The sequence below is a fragment of the Choloepus didactylus genome, chromosome 4 (assembly GCF_015220235.1).
Source record: "Choloepus didactylus isolate mChoDid1 chromosome 4, mChoDid1.pri, whole genome shotgun sequence".
Lineage (NCBI taxonomy): Eukaryota > Metazoa > Chordata > Mammalia > Pilosa > Megalonychidae > Choloepus > Choloepus didactylus.
The window spans coordinates 167,461,441-167,478,713 of record NC_051310.1 but is presented as its reverse complement, the minus strand read 5'-3'; the positions used below and the strand labels follow the sequence as shown (position 1 = coordinate 167,478,713).

The window sequence follows — 17,273 nt, the reverse complement described above, 5'->3', positions numbered from 1 at the left end:
TTATGGAAAAGGTATTGATATAATAACTTGGCTGTCACATTTTATTATGGTGATGGTAGAAGCAGAATCTAGGTCTGACATTTTGGAAATATCATCTAATTGTAAATCAGAAACAGAAAATGACAGTTTTAAGTAGATTATGACTTCTTTCAAAATAGCAAACTGGTTTATTTAATGTAAAAGCTAGACTTAAAAAATAGCATTAAAACTCCTTGAATTGGTTCACCAAGCACATCTCTATCAGCTCCTTGAAGAGAGCCAAGGATGTTTGCCATCATAGTTTTGAAATTGTCCATGACATTAGTCTAGATTCTAACACTAAATGATTTCTTCTAAGCATTTTAAATCAAAATATTGTAAAAGAATACTTTCATTCTTAAGAAAAATAATCCCCCCTATGTTTATCCAGTCAGCAGATAAGTGAGGTCCAAAGACAGTCATTCACCTTTACCTTCCTGACCAGATTTGCCTGACCTTTGGACCCAGAAAAAAACTTCACGTTTTTCTTGGAATCTAGTTTTCTCATGAACTGAGTTGAATCATTAAGGGCCACCAGGATTATTAATTAATACTGTAAATTCTTGGAGACTCTTGGAAAATGGTATCATCAAGGGAAAAGTGTGTTTTTTTTTTTTTAAACACTCACATTTTTCTTTTAATTGTTTGTGCCTTCATCTGTTGAAAAAATTATTAATTGCACTTGGGAAGGAGCATTTCTATTCCTCCTAGCTTTTTTCTAAGCTGTGAACTAAAATATAATAACCATTATAAAAATGCAGCCCCTCACTGCGCTATTCCATGAAAGCTGTTGCTATCCCTGTGTGGCATTCTTTAATTTCTTTGTGACTTTTCCCACACTAGGTTAAGTACTTTTAAATATGTTTGTTTTTAAGAATCAAGCTCAGTGGTCGTGTGCTTAGTTCATATTTACATGTAATTAGTAATATGTTATATACTTCCTTATCTAAATTAAAAACACTATTAAAATTCTAGACATACAAAACAATAAGAAGATTAAGTTACTCTAAAGAAAACTGTAATAGCTTACAGATTGCTTGCATCATTACTAAAATGCTGGTATCTATTACAGAATCTCTCTGGAATAAAGAATGCACTTTTGGCAATAATCTTTTAAAAACATGTCCATTATTGTTAAGATGCTAAACTGGTCTGCAATTACAGAAAGGTAACTTTTAGCAATAAGGGGGAAAGGATGCTGGATGTAAATTCAACTTAGCCATTATACTACAAAACACCTTTTCTTAAAATCCTACAATTGCTCTTTTTATAAGAAGATAGGCATTAATTGTCATTCATTTTTACATTATTGTATTTTGAAATCTATTTACAACACCCACTGTGCTTTTCTTTCTTTCTTTTTTTTTTTTTTTTTAATCTCATCCTGATTCCATGAGAATCATTTCAAAGTTATTCTGGGGAAGAGAGTACAGTATGGATGAAGGCGATTTTCTTCTCTCAATTATCTGTTGATTCTAGCTACCTGAACTCATCTTTGCTTTTAATCGATCTTAGGTGTTCACTGTCCAGGTCAATGGCATATCCAAGACAGTCCTGTGGGAAGAAAGGAAGAATTCTATATGACAAGGTATGGCATGATACACCCATTAGGTCAAATCTATGCAAGAAGGATCCATCAGAAAAGCTACATCTGAAGAATGAAATAGTGTAAGAAGGTAAGCAAGTGAACACAGGATCCAGAATGACCCAAGAGGAATTCCCAGAGCACACAGTCAACCTGGTCCATGGGAGAGAACCCATCACTAGATTAATGAGGATCATGACTTGCTCAACCCAGTGAAACAGTATTTTTCTAGCTCTCTTATCCCTACACAGTTGGCCACCCTCCACCTCTCCCCTATTAAACCCCTTTTTCCCCCTGGCTTATCTCTGACTAACTTACTCTATTCTTTATCTCCTACAAAGCCATTCCTGGAATGTGTCACAAAGCTCAGAGAGTTACTTGAAGTACAACAGCTAGGAACTGAAGTTTTAGGGATGTATTCTTGCTATTCCAGAATCCAACAGATGGGAAATAAATGGATTCAAGAACTCTCGGGATGCAACAAGAATGCAGGAAGAGAGCCAGGCTACGGGGAACAGCACCACTAAAGACAAGGAAAATGATACTAGGGAGAGAAAATCAACATTAGAAAGACCCTTCTGTTTATTCATTTACTCCACCCTGACCTATAAGAGCTTTGTAAACTTCATTTTCCTGATTTTATTTTCATAGCATCTCAAGTAAATAGTACATTTTCCTGTGAGTTTGGACCCCTGGGAACTTGCTTCTTTGTTCTTTCCCTTGTGTCTGTGGCAGAAGCCCAGGGCAAATCGACTCCTTTTCACATTTTTTAGTATTCCCAGGTGTGCAGTAATACTAACCACACTCCCAGGGCTGTTTAGAAGTTTAACTAATATATAACTGCAAAACACTCTTCAACAGTTACATTAGGTAGTTGAGAGATGCTGACTAAATATTAGCCAACTGGTAAATTGCTATAATAACCATTTAGCTCAGAGCAATATTCCGGAACCTTGTGAAAAAGAAATGTAATAACAACTTTGCTCTTTAAACCACCCCCCCACCCCCCCCAGCTAAAACAAAGTGGACATTGAGCAGAATTTTTCTAGAGCATTTTCTGGGTAAAACTAATTTTCCTCTTACAGGAGTATGTTTTCTTCACTTCTGCGAAGAGACACTCCACCTCTCTACTGCCTGCTCCAATTAGCCCATGGGGGTAGTCCTTTCCTGCATTCCACCTAACTTCTCAAGAGCAAGACAACACAAGTCATGTGAGCACAAAGGTGTTTGAGTTGAACATCTGAGAAGCAGTGTGGATTGAGGAAAGAAATACTGAACTTAGAGTCTGTCCTAGTTGGCAGTAACTAGTTGTGTGATGTCAAGCAAACCACATAACTTCTATGTAACCCCAATATGTCTTCACCAAAATGCACTAATTCCTCTAACCTCTAACATCTTCTGGTATCAGACTATTACATAACCCTTTTCTATTGAGACAGGGAACAAAAATCTTATGGTGGTCTGAGATGAATTTTTTTAAATGAAAATGAAATACAACTTTTAATCTCTTTCAAATCCGTTATGAGTTAGTTCTCATCTTTTCTGATGAACTTCCAAGGGTAACAGAATGTTAATTTCATTATGCTATTCCATATTTTATTTTCCTTTTCACTGAACTAAAGAGTGGAATATTGCTTTAATTAAACAAGTGTGTTGTTGGAACCATGTATGTGAAAAACCTTACTTGCTCTCAGATTCTGCTCACTTCTTGGTCATCTTCTGGCCTCTTCAAAATCTAACTCCAAATATCTCCATAGTGAGAATCACATGCCTAAGCAATGCACATAAGACTGAAAATTTAACTTCCTCTCTTGCTTCCGTAAAGCTTTGAAGTCTGTGGCACCAATGTTTTATTGAGAGCTAGGACAGCATGGTTGAATAGACATCCATTGGCTCTCTTGCTGGTGGTCTTGGCTGACAGATAAAAGAATGAATGGGTCTTGAAACAGTCCTCCAATTCCTAAAAGTCATTCCTCCTGGTCGTGACTGAACAGCAATAAAGAAGAACATTTTGAGAAAAGGAGTAGCTCACAAGCGGAAGGAAGAACCTGGGCTACCTTCTATTCTGTGCTTCTTAAAGGAGCTTCTGACACCCAGAGCTGTCAATCTGTTTTCACACTTACTCTCATGACATTAAATTCAAAAAGAAAGAAAAATCTCCTTGAGGAAAGAGAATGCAATATTCTAAATGTAGAGGATATAAGTTAGGATTTAATCAATGGTTTATAGTATCAGTGAAATTAAGACAGGTAAGTTAGGCTATTTTTTTTTTCCACATAGGAATAATGATTTATGCCTCTGCCCTATCTTAGAGAGGTTTTGGGAGGATTAATGAGCTAATGTCTGTAAAGCTCTTTAAGCTCCTTATATGGAAGGTGCAACATAAACATGAGTTAAAAAAAAACAACAGCAAACTCTATACTGAGTGGAGTTCCTGAGTTTAAAGCCCCTAGAAATGAGGAGCTGTTGCAGGTCGGCTTGGTAAATCTCTGAGTTCCAGTGCCAGAGGAACGTTGGTTTGTTGTCATATGTATTTTAATACTGTTAACAATAGCATTTAGTAATATTAATAAGCATTTCTACATTTCCTATTAATCACAGTGTCCCTTGTGATGACTTTTTTTATTTCTATTCATCAAATGAGATAGGGTTATTATCTCTGTTTTATGGAGGAAAAATTGCTTTGTCAAAATTGCAAAGACATCAGTTATGATCCATATGAAATCATTGGTTCAAAGTTATTGGACCATGGTCTGGATGGGGATTCAGGAGAGACGGACTGCCATCCTGGCTCAAGTTGTGTGGTACTGGGTGAATCTAACTGATCAGAGACTTGGTTTCCTCTTTTTTGGGATAAGGACATTGAGCTAGCTAAATGATCTCCATTCAATCCAGTGAAGAAATTCTATGACCTGTTAACCATAAATACTTCTTGAGTATCTAGTGACTCTAAGGTATTGCCCTTGGTACTATGAAGGACATACATTGCAAACACAACTTCAAGATAGTTTCTGCTTTTACAAAGTTTACAATCTATTTTTGTTGCCAAAATACATTGACATATACACACAGACACCTGAATAACCACACAAAACAATGCAAGAATTTCTTCAATTGCTTTTCTTCAGGCATCCATACATGTACATACTATTCTGCACTTCCCTTCACTTGGCTACCCTTTGGATCTCAATTTAGAGTCACTTGCTCTAAAAACTTCCTTGCCTCTCCCCATGAGAACACATTCAATCTCTCAGGAACGTCCTAAGTACTTCCATAGCACACTGTTAATTCCTATCAAAGTACATGTCACATTCTATTCTACTTGCCTATTTACTTCTCTCTATCCCCTTTTAGTCTGTGTGTCCCTTGGAAGGGGAGTAAGAATGGTTTGCCACAGCATCCCCAGTCACATTGATTGGCACCTGTGTTTACTTAGTAGAAAGGTGTTGAGTGAATTAAAAAATATCTACTCCCAGTCCCAAAATAAACTTGAACTGCTTCCTCTTTCTAAGTACCAGAATCCTTCCATCCTTATATATATTCTATTACTTCCAATTCCTGTCTTTGAGGATTCACTTTCTCAGGGGAGAAAGGGGCTCATGGTGAAAGTGAGGCCTAAGAAAGGTAGGGCAGTTAAGAGGGGACCAGAGCATGGAGGGTAGGGCTAGCTTTGGGGAACCAGAAGGACATAGAAAGCCTGAAAAAGTTATCTCCTTCCTCCTCCATGCCAGACCTGATTCTGAGCTCCCTGCCTTGTTTAACGATAACACCAAATACCAATTACTCAGACTCAAAACACAGGTATTCCTTCTGCCTCCTCCCTCTTCCTCAGTTCCACCGGCAAAGAAGTTCCCAAGGCCTGTCATGTCTAACCCCGAGACCTCTCTTAAATCTAGCCTCCTCCCTCCCACTGTAATTTCACTATTTCAGGCTCCCAGGACTTTGTTACCTAAATTACAGAATAGCTACCTCCTTATGCTAGCTTTTTCCCTCCAAGCCAATGGACACACAGCTCTGTAAGACCACACTCCTGCTCAGGGATGCTGAAGACGCCCCTGGTGAATGAGTCAAGTGAGGGTTCCTTGGCCTGTTTTGATCTCACCTGATTTTAGAATTGTTGCCAACCCTGTGCTTTCGTTATCAGCAGACAATTTGCTATTCCATGAATATGGTGTACAGTTTCTCATGCCTGAATTTTAATAAAGCTAAAGAAAATCAAACTTTTCAATTTCCTCTTTGTCTGGACCCAATAATTTGTACAGGGTGCCTTTTATATAATCTCTCAGACACCCAGTCCTGAATAACAAAGAGTCCATCCTTAATAATCAACACACACATCAACAGACATTGTAGTTCAAAAAAGGACCCAATCTGAGGACTCAAGGAATAGGCTTCTGAAATAGAATTAATGCAAGAAAAAGAAGAAAATCTTAGAAACTTTCAAATCTATGTCTCAAAAATATGCACAAATACATTGCATCCATGGCACTAAGGGGGACACTTATTAGATGGAACAAATTAAGCTCAGCAAAATATTGCACGAAGCTGAAAATAACTTTAGTTAAATGAAACATTGCAGTGAAGACAATGGTAAAACAAGCTTGAGAATTCTAACAGAAGCCACTGGATAAAGAAGTGAAAATGATGCAAGAAAACATTTTTAAGTGAGCAAAATATTTAGGAGATTCAATATACATGGAATAGGACTTCCAAAATGAAAAAAAAATCATATTGAGAATTGATAATCAAAACATAGTAGGTGAAATTTTCCAAATCTGAAGCAGGATTTAAGCTTTCAAAATCAATTAGGACTCACCAAACACCAGGCAAAAGAAATGAACCAATGCCCAGTCATATACTAATGGAAAAAAAAAATGTTGCCATGCAGGAACAAAACTCAGACTTCTCCTTTACAACTGCAAATACCAGAAGTATCATTAGCAGTTTTGAAAGCAAAATATTATACCCACCTCCTCCCCAAATTTTATATTCAGCCATTTGTCAAGTCAAGTAAAATATATTCTCATACATGCAAGGGTTTGGAAAATATTCTCTGAATGTATGTTTCCTGTGAAAATTGTAAGACGATATTCCAATAGACAGTAATAAGAATACATTTCTCTTTTTAAAATGAAACATCACGGTATTAAAAAACTGAAGTTGAGCAATGAAACCAGTGTTATGAAGAAATGACTTTGATTTACTTTAAATATTCTTACAAAATAGAATGCAAATGTTAAAAGAAATTCTTTAAGGAATGAGAAAGAATGCAATTATATTAATAGCAATAATAATAATAGCTAAAAATTAAACCCAAGATTATATTGACAGAAATGAAGGGAATGGGTGGAGGCTACAGTACAACACATGCTCAATTTCTCATTTTAAAAGTGGCATCAATAAGATGCAAATTCACTTGTTATTAGGAATAAAGGAAATATATTTTTAAAAAAACTTTCAATTCACTAGGGTGAAAAAGAAGAAAAGAACATTCTCTACAGCAAAAGATTTAAATAAGACCACATCATAAGCTTTATATATATTGCTAATACCCAGCACAGTACCTATCACATGGTAGGTGTCCAATAAATATTTATTGAATGAATAAATGAATGTGAAAGAAGATCTGTGATTTTAATCAAGAAAATAAATGTGAACAAGCTTAATATTATTTAAAAATACAGACTTTCAGATTTGGTTAAAATGCAATTTATAAAGGACTCACCTAAAATAATATGATGCTGAAACATTGATAACAAAAGGACAGACAAGGATATATTAAATCTTTAAACATATTGTAAAGGACTTCAAGCCACCTAAGAGATGATAAAGAAATAAAGCTAGGCCTGTGATTGTAGAGTCTCTGGTTAATTTCTGTAGATTCAAATCCTCCACCTCTTCAGCCTGATCTTTACTTAACCGAGAGTTTCCTGTTTTGCATTTCCTATAGACCTGCGCATTTGCTTGTCTTTGCTACTGTACCAGCAGTCCATCGTCTTATTTCTTTCTGCTTTTAAAATGGCTCTATCAACCAAGTCCCTGTTGATTCATAAAAACATATTCATGTGATCTGTGCCACCAGTCCAGCTGTTTGAAATTCATAACTAGAAGACTTTTTCTTTTCCCATTTTAGATCAGCATCTCTATTTAAATTATAAAGATATTATAATGTTAGAAGGAAATGGGTACAAAGAGCAAACTGGCTACTATGGTGCCAAAGATGATAACATTGCAACTTTGGTTCAAAAGATGCCTCTTACACCCAGGGGAGTGAATCTCCCTGGCAACGTAGAATATGACTCCCGGGGAGGAATGTAGACCCAGCATCGTGGGACGGAGAACATCTTCTTGACCAAAAGGGGGATGTGAAAGGAAATGAAATAAGCTTCAGTGGCAGAGAGATTCCAAAACGAGCCGAGAGGTCACTCTGGAGGGCACTCTTACGCACACTTTAGACAACCCTTTTTAGGTTCTAAAGAATTGGGGTAGCTGGTGGTGGATACCTGAAACTATCAAACTACAACCCAGAACCCATGAATCTTGAAGACAGTTGTATAAAAATGTAGCTTATGAGGGGTGACAATGGGATTGGGAAAGCCATAAGGACCACACTCCACTTTGTCTAGTTTATGGATGGATGAGTAGAAAAATAGGGGAAGGAAACAAACAGAGAAAGGTACCCAGTGTTCTTTTTTACTTCAATTGCTCTTTTTAACTCTAATCATTATTCTTGTTATTTTTGTGTGTGTGCTAATGAAGGTGTCAGGGATTGATTTAGGTGATGAATGTACAACTATGTAATGGTACTGTAAACAATCGAAAGTACGATTTATTTTGTATGACTGCGTGGTATGTGAATATATCTCAATAAAATGATGATAAAAAAAAAAAAGATGCCTCTGTCATTTGAAGCATCATTTTCAATGACATATACACAAACCTGATATATACAGTTGGCTGGATCCAACAGAAGTTTTGTGCCAAACTTAGATTTTTGTTTGTAGGAATTAAATGATGGCAATAATTGGATAAATTTACCAATGGAAAAAAAATGACTATTACAGAAACAAACAATGTAAGAATTGAAGGGTATCTGTTCCATCTGAAAACCTAAATTTACAAATAAAGAATATCATGTAAAGAGAAGAAAAACTATTTGCCTGACATCGCACAACTGAAAATCCAGATCATAAAGTTGCCAACTAATAAAATCTAGTAAAGTTAGTCCATAAATATTTTTAATTGGTTATTTATAAAAGAATGATGTGGTAGTAAAGTTATGAAGGATGATTGACAATTCAATATGAACACCACAAAAGGGAATTCTGTTTTTCTCCTTAAATGAGGGTCTAATTGTAGACAAGTATTTAAAAATAGACCAATAACCTGGGAGGAATACAGTGATATAAATGAAGTGTTTACAAAAGAAGACTAGGGACACAACAGGTGGAGAAGAAAGTGGACCTCAAATAACTGGTTTGCCCACCTTGCTCAAAAGCTGAAAAGTAGCCCTAATGTGGCAACCCACCCTTGATAATCTGGAAGCTGGTTTTCCAAAAGAGCTGTCCCTTCCACAGGTCAAAGAGAAAACTTGGTAGCTATATCGACTCCCTCCTATTTTTCTAGTCTTGGGAAGAAAGAAAAATTCTGTTGTCATTTTACCTAGAGGATAACTAGGCCAATAATCCAACTAAGACATAATTTAGTTCCTATAGATCATACAACTCTTCTAATAGTAATTGAAACCCCAAGGAATTTGCTTTATCTATTTATTATAACCCTGATGCATTAAATATAAATGCTTAAAAAAGGACAGTTTCATGCTAAAACAATTATAATGCTGATAGTTAAAATTCATTGAGCTCTTAAGATGTACAGGCCCCATTTTAAGTGGTTTGCATATATTATCTTAACACTCATAACCACCCCATGAGGCAAGTACTATTATTAATCCCATTTTTTACAATGAGAAAACTGAGGCTTTAAGGAAGAAAGATGTGGAGCCAGGATAAACCCAGGCAGCTTGAAACCATACTCTTAAACTTCTATACTATGGTGAACCCAATTCAGTGCTCCTCCTCCTATACTTAATTAAGTGGAGAGCACAGGGTCATCTTTGAAATTCTGTCCTCCGAGTTTCTTCCTTATTTGAGTTTATTAATAGAGCAAACAGCATTTAAGAACTGCTAAGAGGGTCAATTATGAATAGAAACATTCATCACTCTGGCTTCACAGGACAAATGCAGCCTGTCTGATTTTCAAGGTAGCAATGGAATAAGGATGGGTGAGATCTCTTCCTCATCTTTCTAGATTAACATGGCAGCCCTTTACTTTCATGAATCTGGTTTATCTGATAGCAATAATGCAAATGATCCAAATGCAATGGGCACGTGCCTGTATTTTTAGATCCTCAATTCAGGGACAGAACCCCACACTTCATAGGCAACGTTCAGCATCTTGTAATAAAAAAGCATGATTTGAAAGAATTGATCCTTTGTTGTCCCATTTTAATTTACTTTAGAAGGCTGCACTGGGACTGCCTATAAAAATTTCCTGAGTCTTCCTGCCACCCCCAGACAGTAGTATGAAAACCATTTAGTTAACTCTATCTTTGAATTTCAACCTTAACCCAGTCAATTTTTTTAACAAGGCAGTTCTGGATTGTATCCAATTACTTAAAATTATGCCCAAAGAAGTGTTAGGTGATGGAATTTTTTAATATATGGTGGGGGGCAGGGAGGAATCCAATAAAAGCTGAATTCAGTGTTTTCTTTTGATGAACATACATAGCTAATATAATAGCTTTTTAAAAAATTCATCTAAGACATATAAAAAGGATTAAATGCTGCCTGACTTCAGCTGATTTTGAAAGCGTTTTGTATGCTTTTGTTACGGCCAGATTGAATTACTGTAATTCTTTGCAGCTTTGCCAACAGCATCATTACAAATTTCTAATGGCTCCAGGATACAGCAGCAGGGATGATCCTGGCACCTATAGGAACCATGTCTTCTTGCCTAATATCTCAAAACTTCCAAAATATTCTCCTGTCTTTCAACCTAATTGCCTTAAAAATGTGGCTTTTGGAAGTCACAGGAAGCAGGCTTAATTATGGTGCCATTTGAGATTGGTCATAGTGGACATGGAAAATTCCTCTTAGATGCCTTGGCTAAATTGGTCTTATTTTTATTTCTAGAAATTATGCATTGAGATTTTGGTAAATATTTCTTAAAGCATGTGAATTCTCACTCTTTTACTTATCTCTTTCTTTTGTAGAAGCACATTGGGAATATCATAATGACATTCCTTTCCAAGTAATTACTTGGTAACGCTGTCCATTTCATAGATAATTTGAAATCTTTTAAAGGCCCTATTCTATATATTTTATTTTCCAAGATGTAAACTATGAACTTGCTGACCTCCTCCAGCTGGCTATCAAAAATGGGATGAGCAAAAACAGAGGAAGCTACCAGTTTCCTGCGTGCCTTTCTCTTTTCATAAGGAGGACTCTGACCAGGGGACTGGTGAGTCTACAGAGTGGTGCAGATTCTGCAACAGACTATATAGGTTTGATGATTGGCTCTATCACTTACTGTGGGACCTTGAGTAAGTTACTTCAATTCTTCCTGCCTTTGTTATTTCATCTATAAATAGGGGGTAATAACATCACCTGCTTCAGGATTGTGATGAGGATTAAGCGAGTGAATGCAGGTAAAGTGTTTAGAAACTATGCCTTGCGCCTCGTGCATCTTCATTTAATGTTTGTTGTTGTGACAATTATTAGACCTTTTTGTCCCTCCTAATGCAATCCTAGCATGGCCCCTTTTCCTTAAAGGAGATGCAGACAGTGGCCACTCACATGTCTATGATAATTTTTGTAATCTAGAGCGGGGCCACAGTTTGGCTATAGACACACTTCATTTACATATTGTATGTGGCAGCATTTGTGCTACAAAGGCAGAGTTGAGTGACTGTGACAGAGACTATATTATTACCCGATACTTTACAGAAAACATTTGCCAATCCCTGATTTAGAGTAAAATGAAGTTTCAGTGTTTAATTTGAAGGGTCAGAGGCTGACAAGATGGGAAGAGTCCTGGAATTTGAACTTAAAGACCATGGCTTTAGCTCTGTCTCTGATGCTGATTGCTAGGTGGATTCAAACAAGTCACATTAACTACTCTGCATCTCACTCAAGCCCTTCATTCATAAAAATAAGCACACACAGAAGGTGATCACAATTTTCAACTTACATAATTAATGTGAGGTTTAACAATAACAACATGAATAGAAGTGCTTGGTCAAATTTAAATTGCCAAGCAAATTTGGGCACTAATCATCGAAGTTACCAAACCTATTCTACTCATTCACCTTCTTGATGTCAGAGCCTAGTAGCAGGTTTAAATTTGCCCATCTGAGGCTGGTTTTGGACTGAGGCCAGCGCTTTGGCCTTCTTTAGCTGGCAATGGATAATTTCTTCCCAATTAGAGTCTTTAGAATAATGAATTTGGTTACGGGATAAAAAGAACATATGATTAAGTAATTATTTTCTTTTCTCTCTGAAGGGTCATCATTAAAAAGTAGTGCTTCTCAGCCAGTGGCACTGAAGCTGCACACAACAGCTCTAAAGGGCCTTGGGCCAGCTGAAATCTCCTAAATTCCCTAAAGTGTTTTACCACATTTTGTTGTCAGTGTGTTCACTCCTTGCTAATTCTGCATTTCTGTCCCAAGCCAATTAGGTTCACACCTTAATGCTTCTGCCCCTTGCCGGGCGCCTGCTTTTCTCTTGGGTAGAATTTTCCTTTGTGTCTAATCTCTCTCTTAGCATACTTACTGCCTTAAAAAGAAAGATAACATTCCAAAATTGCTTTTACATTTTTTCTGAAAACTTTAGATCCTGATCCTTTCTCTCATCCCAGACCAAGCCATGAGAAGAAGCACTGTTCTGTCTTCAAAGTGATAGGTGACAGGTTTTCCTTTTTATATGTGGCATCTTCCCTCTCTAGTCTCCTGGGTAGTGCTTACTATGAGTGTCACATAAAATGATTTCCTTTCCTTTAAAAGCATGAGATTTTAGAGAATGGAGAATCATAAAGCTAAACACTGTGGATAAAGCTTATCCCCTTCTGTGTGACTAATGACAGCAGGAGATACTTGGGAACCCACAAGAAGAGACGGAACATGGCGAGAGGTGTCCCATTCCTTAAGGTTCTCTTAACTATCCTAAATTGTCACTTAGGAAGGCAGAGGGTATTTGTTTTCTGTGGTAAGTAAAAAGCTTTAGTCCATATATGCTTATTACCAACTATCATTTTTACTGGCTATAAACATATTATATTATTATTATATCATAAACATTGGTTTCAATGTGTTAATACACAGAACCCTTGACAAATCCTACACTAAGCACTAAAGATTAAAGAGTTCTGAAATATTTAAAATTTTGGATAGGGAAGAAAATCATTCCAACAGACACACATAAAGTCTTCTTACAAAACACAAACAAAAAAGTGCTATGATGCTATCTCTCTTTAACTTATTTGATCACACTCCTCACTTTAAAAGGGACTGGAGTTTCAGGTCATAAAGAAAAATCACCACAGCTCCATAATCTCTAAAGTTTAAAAAGTTCTAATTTAGAAGATGACACACATTTACATTGATATTGTACAAAAATGCAAAATAAAAAAATATTTTCACCCTTCAAGATCATTAATAGCTAAACCTATTTGCTTTTCTGGCTAAATATTGCTGAAGAGACTGACAGATAAATCCACCATGAAGAAACAATGAAACACAGTTCTGACCTGTTCTTTTCTTTGAGTCTCCTGACATAAATATCAATAAATGTCAATTTTCTGTAGTAGTTCAGAGAATAGGGTTTAGAGTCAGACATCCTGGATTTAAACTCCAATTCTACCACTCATTATAGGTGACCAGGGACACATAAAACTTCAACAGCCTGTGTCTCTGTTTCCATATCTGTAAAATCAGGATACGAATACTGATTTATAGGCTTGCTGTTAGGATTAAATGAGATATCAACATGTATATTCTTACCATGGAATATTATGCAGCTGTCAAAATGTATGAATTTAGCCACACTAAATAACATAAATGAATCTTGGCATTATAATATTAAATGAGAAAAAGGAAGTACTAAAAATAATACACAGCACAATTACCTTTTTAATAAAGTTAATCGTACTTTGAAATTTGTCATTGTTATGTATATATGTTAAGGTTTATGTTTTAGTTTGCTAATTCTGTGGAATGCAAAACACCAGAGATGGATTGGCTTTTATAAAAAGGGGGTTTATTTGGCTATACAGTTACAGTCTTAAGGCCATAAAGTGTCCAAGGTAACACATCAGTAATCAGGTACCTTCACTGGAGGATGGCAAATGGCGTCTGGAAAACCTCTGTTAGCTGGGAAGGCATGTGGCTGGCATCTGCTCCAAAGTTCTGGTTTCAAAATGGCTTTCTCCCAGGACGTTCCTCTCTAGCAAGCTTGCTCCTCTTCAAAACGTCACTCACAGCTGCACTCCGTTCAGTCTCTTTGAGTCAGCATGTTTTATATGGCTCCACTGATCAAGGCCCACCCTGAATGGGTGGGGTCACACCTCCATGGGAGTATCCCATCAGAGTCACCACCCACAGCTGGGTGGGGCACATCTCCATGCAAACAACCTAATTCAAATGTTCCAACTTAATCCCCACTATTCTGTCTGTCCCACAAGATTGCATCAAAGAATATGGCTTTTTCTGGGGGACATAATACATTCAAACTGGCACAGTTTACAATGAAAGAATGCATTAAAAAATAAAGTTAAGAACTTTCTTAATTGTATCACTTTCCTATAAAAAATATTCTTTCCCATAAAAGGAAAGCAAGGAAATAACGAAAAGATAATGATCACGATTTCAGAATCACGATTTCCTTAGACTACGGAAACGGGATAGAATGGGGCTGGGGGAACCACATGGCTAGGTGTAGGTTATTGTCAAGGTCCAACATTTTGTTTGGGGTAGGAGAATTTCTGTGATTACTACATCATTTTAAAAATAGCTAAATGAATGAGGGTGGGGAATGAAAAGACTTGGTTTAATGAATCATGACATCAAAAATGAAAATGCTGTAAGAAAAAAATATACATATATATATCTGAAGAAGAGAATTACAATAGTGAAAACCATGTGATAGTCTCTATGGTAGTTTTGAAATAAAAAAATTCTATGATTATTTTCGGGCCCTAAGACATACTTGATAAAATAGTGAATTAAGTGTAGTTCCTCTTGTGGCTAGAAAGTTTTAGTGCAATTTTAACAAATGACTGGGATTCCCAGGAGTCATCTAATGATCTGAAACCTAGAGATTGCTTGCTTGTGTGTTCTGACCCTAGATCTCTCTCTATCCCTCTGTATCTCTCTTGCTCTCTGTGTACCTCCCTGTCTCTTCTCCCCATCTCTCATTCTCTCTCTCTCTCTTTTTTTAAACTTGTTGCCAGGACCTAGCTGAAAATGATGTTAATGTCACTGTAAGAAGCTAAAGTGTACAGCTAATGTACTTGGCAAGAAACAGGAAAATTAAAGCAAAACCACTCATGCTTCCATCTATAATAGTAGCAAAAAAAAAAAAAGTTTAGTTTTCAAATATCTGTGCATGAGCTAGGTAGGTAGGCGGGTTGATAAATAATTATAATAACAAACTTCCTTTGTTTCCAATTATTATTTTATAACACACTTGGACTTATGAGATTTCTAGTCCTTATGAATGCACCACTGGAAAAAAGTGGAAATAATAAGTGCTTTCCACATGTTAACTCATAACCCTGTGAGATAAATACTATTGACATCCTATTTTACAGATGAAAAAACTGAGGCACCAAGGGACTGTACAACAAACATGACTAAGGTCACCCAGCTGGACTGGGATTTGCCTTAATCCCAAAGCTGTTGCCATTACCTAGTTGACTAAAGCTGCAATAAGGAAACAATAGAGAAAAATATATATTTCACAACATCCAGCCTACTAATTGTCAGGATGTTTTGTAAGGGACATGTTCAAGTCCAATAGCACAGAGGCAAAGCTCTGAGGACTCCATCTCCATGCACTCGGGGTTAGAGTGGGAGAAGCAGAGAGGAAATAGCAAATCATCTGGATATTAGATTTTAAAGAGTAAAACCCATTTGCCTTGGCAAGACATTTCCATCTACTTTCAGTTTGATCTTGTCAAGTTGGTGGCAGAAGAGAAGGTTTTCAACCAAAACAATTTGCTGGTGTGTGATGCGGACAGTTGTTGAGAAGTATTACCTTGGTCTTACCTTGGAGGGAGCTCCTCTTTGGTTATACAGGTGAGCAAGGCAAGCCTGCCTACTTGACAGAGGGAAGGTGAACTACATGAGATTACATTCTCTGATAGATTGCTGGATGATTGCAAGGCAGAAGAGGATGGGATGAATAAAGCCTGGACCTAGAAGGCTTTGAGAAGAAACAGTTGCTTGATCCCAAACAGGTGTTTTCCTTCTTGGTTTTCCTCTTTCTCCTCTTCAAGACTTTTCATGTCAGTTTTCTTGCCACTGTTTATGTTCTACAACCCAAAAGTCTCATATAGGCTGATGCCAGCCAGAACTCAAATAATCACTGCATTTATGGGAGGATTTAGGCAGTTGGGACTAGCTTGGGCAGTAAGAAAAATCATTTGAATTTAAACTGCTTTTGAATAGATATTGTGTAAACAACGGAAACAAATCAGGGGAAAAGCCCTGCTTTATGGAGGTGCAATGAACACATTTACAGCTGCATTGCTAATACTGGCATTATTCTGCAATAGAATATGCTTGTAATGTAGGAACCTCTTTTTTATCTCTCCTCCATAAATAGTTGCCTCTTTCTTATGTAAAAATTGTTTTGATTTGTTTAACATTAATCAAAAATCAAGTGCCTTTATCATATCAATTTTTAGAAGTATTTTTAGCCAAGTATAGAACATTTAGGTCTGTCTTTCAAAGTCCCCAGGAATTTTCAGTGTTTGTTGGTCTGCTTTTTAACTTATCAATGTCCTCCCTCAACAGGCACAAAACACATGAGCAGCAGAGATTTCCCCTATACAATGTGTATTTGATATGCTTAATGTTCATCTTTATACACACACAGGCATTGGCATATAAGAACTGTAGAGAGTGTCTATAAATTCAAGGAAACATTTAAGTGCACAGTGATACACAGATACATGGGTATAATACTTTATGTACTTGATAAATATTTCATCCCTACCATAAAGAAAGCTTTTTATCAACTTTGATTGTTTTTTTATTACCTTAAAGTATTGCAGTTGTTTCTCAGCATTCATTGTTCCTTCCTTTTCTTGTCTTAGGCAGGAATTGAAGATGAAAAGCTCTGTATCTCTTAGCCACCCTTTCAGTTCTTTGATCCTGACCTCCAGCTGCCTTACCAGGCTTCCGCTTTCAGGAGACAGCAGGTCACGTGGACTCGACCCACTGTGCCCTGCTATTGTGTCCTGGATCTTCTCTCCTAGGGTTTTCTAATGCATCAGATTAAACACACACACACACACACACAACAACAACAACAGCAACAACAACAACAACAAAACAAAAACATAGATTAGTTTAGGTACTAAAAGCGCATCACAGTTTGGTTGGTAACAA

The 17,273-nt window shown here is 36.7% G+C and overlaps 1 protein-coding gene across 3 annotated transcripts in view; it reads right to left on the bottom strand.

Annotated features, from left to right (window-relative positions):
- AKAP6 (A-kinase anchoring protein 6) overlaps window positions 1-17,273 on the bottom strand; it is a 532,325-nt gene that overhangs the window by 52,865 nt on the left and 462,187 nt on the right. For all 3 annotated transcript variants that reach the window (XM_037834775.1, XM_037834777.1, XM_037834776.1), the window contains one exon: window positions 16,922-17,146. In XM_037834775.1, coding sequence (XP_037690703.1) covers window positions 16,922-17,146 — 225 coding nt within the window. The remainder of the gene's footprint in view (window positions 1-16,921; window positions 17,147-17,273) is intronic.